Source organism: Monoraphidium neglectum (assembly GCF_000611645.1).
Source record: "Monoraphidium neglectum strain SAG 48.87 unplaced genomic scaffold scaffold03912, whole genome shotgun sequence".
Classification (NCBI taxonomy): Eukaryota; Viridiplantae; Chlorophyta; class Chlorophyceae; order Sphaeropleales; family Selenastraceae; genus Monoraphidium; species Monoraphidium neglectum.
In genome coordinates, this window is record NW_014009717.1 from 1,183 (window position 1) to 5,845 (window position 4,663).

At 67.1% G+C, this 4,663-nt stretch overlaps 1 protein-coding gene across 1 annotated transcript; it reads right to left on the minus strand.

Annotated features, from left to right (window-relative positions):
• Positions 1–4,276: 4,276 nt before the first annotated feature.
• MNEG_13575 (hypothetical protein) lies at positions 4,277–4,615 on the minus strand (the record flags this gene model as incomplete). The annotated part of the gene is made up of 1 exon (XM_014037953.1): positions 4,277–4,615. A coding segment is annotated over one exon (339 nt), but the record flags the coding sequence as incomplete, so codon positions are not given.
• Between the last annotated feature and the right edge of the window lie 48 nt (positions 4,616–4,663).

Sequence of the window (4,663 nt, forward strand, 5' to 3'; positions counted from 1 at the left end):
CCCTCATTGCTCTGTGTGTATATCTGCGGCTTTATCTGGGCTTGTTTGGTGTTGCGTGTGTTGCCGCCTGCCTTGGGCGGCTAGTTTGTGCTTAACCCCTGTTTTTGTTCCACACCGGTTGGTCACAGGGGCGGGAGGAGTCTGGCTGGCCTAGACGATTGTAACAAAGCAAAGCAAAAAAAGCTTGTTCCGGTCCCCTCGCCGACGGCGTGGGGCCCATGTCTTGCGCGTGTTGTGTCTTGCTGCGCCGCCGGCCGGTTTCGGCGGGGGGGATGTTACTGGCGTTTGTGTGGGTGTGGGTGCTTGCTGTGCTGCGTGGGTGGAGTGCTTGCCTGCTGGCTTGCCCTGCCCACTTTTGGAGGCGGAGGCGGTGGGCCGTGGGGCCGTCGCGGCGGCCGTCTCCCGATGAGTCTTGCAGCTGCAGACGCGTTAACAAATCATCATCATTACCACCACCATCATCACCATCATCAAATCAAAATGAAACCAGGCATGTCTCCTGGGTGTTGTGTGCCCCCCTGTTGCGCAACAGCATGCTCAATTTGTGTGTCTGCAGCTGAATTCTGGCTTGCTGCCAACTTTGTTGCCGACTGTGCTGGGCGCCTAGTTTGTGTTTGACCCAAGTTGTTGTTTCAAACCGGTTGGTTCCAGTGGCGGGAGGAGTCTAGCTGGCCTTGTAGACGATTGTATCTTAGCAAAGTAAAGCTAAGCGAAGAATCAACAAGGGGATCAGGGGTACCTCAGAAGTACCAACATGCACAAAGCAACGGCTGGCAGGGGAGCAGGCGCAGCGGCCTCACGTTGGGCAGGGACTGCTGCACTGGTGGCCAGAGTTCAAGCGCCGCATGGCAGCCAAGGCAATGGGGCTCAACAAACAGCTGTGCGAGAAGGCGCGCACGGCGGCCAGCGTCGCGCCGCGCCGCGCCGCGCCGCGGTGCAGCGCCTGGGCGGCGCGCTGCGCGACCTCGACGCGGCAACCGCACTCATCATGGGCCACACTCGCAGCACGCCGCCGCTGCGCATACTGCAGCATTGGCTGCCGGCGACGAACTAGCAGAGTGCACAAAGGCAGAGACGGCCCAGTGGGCAGTGGGCCTGCGGCGGCGGGCGCGCGAGTGGATCCGCCAGGGGGAGCGACCGTGCCCCGCGATCACGGCTGCCCTGTGGGCGCCTGACAGCTCGCGCCACGTAACGGCGCTGCGGGGCCCTAGGGGCTACCTGGGGACGTGCCCCCGCATGGCGCGCGCGATGGTGCGGCACTGCATTGCCGTGTCGGCTTCCCGGCCGGTTGACGCAAGGGCGCAGGAGTGTGTGTCGACGGCGCTGGCGCACAACATGCCCCGGCTGGAGCCGGAGGGCGGACACGGGCTCGCTGGGCGCTGAGGAGGCGACCGAGTCGGGGGAGGCGGCCGCTATGTCGCGCATGCGCCCAGGCCGCTCCCCAGGCCCAGACGGGCTGCCCAAGGAAATCTACAGGCGTTTCAGAGGGGCAGCTGGCCCCCGCCCTGGCCGCCCTGCACACTGCCTTGTGGGAGACGGCCGGGCCAGTGGCACGGTTTCTAGAGGGCCCATGATGTCAGCATTTTTTTTTGATATACAAAAAGGGCCTCAAGGCAGATCCAGCCAACTAATGCCCACTGACCCTCCTCAACACCAACTCCAGCATGCTGGCGCCCCACCGCAGGGGATCAGGGGCGGCGGCGGCAGCAGCAGCAGCAGCAGCAGCTGCAGCAGCAGCAGCAGCAGCAGCGCCTGTTCCCTGGAAAGGCCCCAGGGCCTTGCCATGGCAAGGCATGTCTCGTAACTGTGCGCAATGCGCCTGCATTGCTCTGTCTCTACATCCCCAGAAGTTTGTTTTGTGTTCTGCGCCTGTACGTGTTGGTGTGTGGTGCCGTCGTTACCAGGCCGCCGTTTTCTTCAAGACCCCCTTACTGTTTTGAGCTGGTCGGTCACAGGGGCAGTCCATATGGCCAGCGCAGGTATGCAGCAGCAGCAGCAGCAGCAGCAGCAGCAGCAGCAGCAGCAGCAGCAGCAGCAGCAGCGGCGGCGGCACGACCACCACCAGCAGAGTGTACACCAGCTTTGGCAGTTACTGCAGGGGCTGCTGCATGCAACCGCCCCTCACTTGCAACAGCTCGCAAAGGGCGGGGCAGGGCGGCAGCTCACAAGTGTACAAGGTCGACAACCAGGCCCGCCGTCAGGACCACGCTCGCTCACAGCGATCGGGCGGTATCGGAGCCCTGGCCCCTACATGATGCGTGCGACTTGGAGTCAGCAGCTGCATACAATCTGGAGCAGCTGCAGCTGTGATGGTCTCTTGAGCCAGTTGGGCACGACGAGCACGCACGAAGCACGGCCACCTTCAATCTAGGAGAACACATGGGCGAGATCACATGGCGGGAAGTACGAGCCCAGCTGGTGGGCACGCGTGACCCAGCTGTGCGAGAAAGCGCCGGGTGCCGGCGCCGGACCAGGCGTGGCCACCCAAGACACGAACTGATGCCGCACTTGTTGCAAAACCACACATCGGCATATGCACAGTTGGAGTGGACGGGTCAGGTACAGGAACCCCACTACTCGCCCAACCACAAAACACAAAACTTCCATGGCGCAGCTCATGAGCTTGACATCAGGTACATATACAGAAGGGAACTTGCATGCTGGAAGCAGAATGCCGAACACACATGTAGCCCGCAAACTGCTGGGAAAAACCGAGGTGCACCCTGCAACACAGAAAACGGGACAAAATTATAGCGCACTGGATCACAGGCCCCTCCGTTGTTGCCGGCAACATCCGCCCTACCTTCCCCACACCACCCCCCCAAAAAAGGGAAAAACAGACGCAGGCTGCGCGATGGGCCCCAGACGACTCGAGGCTGCACCCACCCACCCACAATCAGGCGGCCGCCACCCCTTGGCCCCCCCGTAGGCCCCCATGGTGGTCCACTGCCGCCGAATACCATTCCTTCAGCCGCGCCCGCTCCTCCACGCCGTTCACCTCCAGCACGGCCGCGCACCACCGCGCGTACGCGCGCCGCCGCCGCGCGTGGGCGGCCGCCCACGCGGCGGCGGCGGGGGCGTGCATGCCGCTCCACGTGAGGGCCAGCTCCGGCGCCATGTCCAGCCCTGACACCAGCCGCGCGCACCGCGCCGCCGCCGCCGCCGCAGCAGCAGCTGCTGCTGCGTCGCCGTCCGCCCCGCTGCCGTGCTCCTCGCCTTGCTGCTGGCCCGCGCGGGAGCCCCGGGACGAGCGGCCGTCGTCGTCGCCGCCGCTGTGCGAGACAAACGGTGGCAGAGGGGGTGGCAGGGGGGTCGCACCAACAGCAGCCATCTGCTGCTGCTGGTGCTGCTGTAACGGCGGCGGCGACGCAAACCAGCTTTCGAGGGTCGGCTGCGCCAGGTCAGCGCTGGACTGCCAGCCGCCCCGATTTGGGTGATGGGGGTGGTGGTGTGGCCCCGAGGAGTACCCTGGGTGGTCTTGCTCCTGCCCCTGCTGCTGCTCCTGCCCCTGCTGCTGCTGCTGCTGCTGCTGCTGCTGCTGCTGCTGCTGCTTCTGCTGCCAGCCTGCTCCGGCCAAAGCGCTGCGCAATGACAGGGCACCGCCGTCAGCCTGCAACAGCAGAGGCTCGCTCCGCAGCAACGCGCCCTGGCTGGCGGCGCCCCCCGCCCTGGGACTGGCGGCTGGCCCCAGCGGCGCTGACAACGTGGTGACCACATCCGCCCCCGCCTCACTGCCGCTGTCTTCGCTTGACGCTGCTACTGCCTGCTGCTGCTGCTGCTGCTGTTGCTGCGGCGGCGGCGGCGCGGAAAACAGCCGCTGGGCTGCGGGCGACTGGATGGGTGCGCTCGCCTCGAAGCCGATGATATCGTTGAGAGCCGACACGGCGAGCTGCGGCGGCGCCCCGCCGCGCGGCGACGCGGCGGCGGCGGCGCGGCTGGAGGGCAGCTGGGCCCACATGAGCTGCTCCAGGGCAGAGTCCAGCCAGCGGCCCGGGGACTGCGGCCGGCGGCGGAGGTTTGAGGGGCCGGTGAAGAGCGGTTGGTGTGTGGCAAGCAGGTCGGCTTGTCGCGCTCGCGCCACGGGATGGAGAAGGGTCGGCGCGAGCTAGAAGACAGGCGGGCGCCGCACGAAAGTCACACGGCCGCGCCCGCTGAGTCGCCACACAGGCTATGGACCGCCGCCGCACCCACAGCAACAGCTCCTGCCCGCGCAAGAGCCTCCCAATCCTCTGCGCCACCCCCCCCAAAACACACGCACACGCACACGCACACGCACCTTGCCCGGCGCCGCGGCGGCGATGGCGCGCGCGGGCGGCGGCTCGGTCCTAACCTCCAGAATGTCATTCAGCGGCCGCACCGCCGCCCGCAGCGCGGCGCCCCGCTCCGCCGCGACCCCCGCAAACCCGCCGTCCACGAATCCAAACCCGCCGCCGCTCGGGCTCGGCGCGCGGAAGCCCGTCGCGCCGATGGAGCTGCCGGGCGGCGGCGGCGCGGCCGCGGCCGCGACACTCGCGGCGGCGGCGGGGGGCGCGGCGGCGCCGGGCGAGACGCCGAGGCTGGTGAGGGCCGCGGTGAATAGGGAGCCCGCGCCGGCGCCGGCGCCGGCCAGTGCGAGCTTCAGCGGAGAGGCCGGGGGTGCGGGCGGGGACGCGCGGGGCGCGGC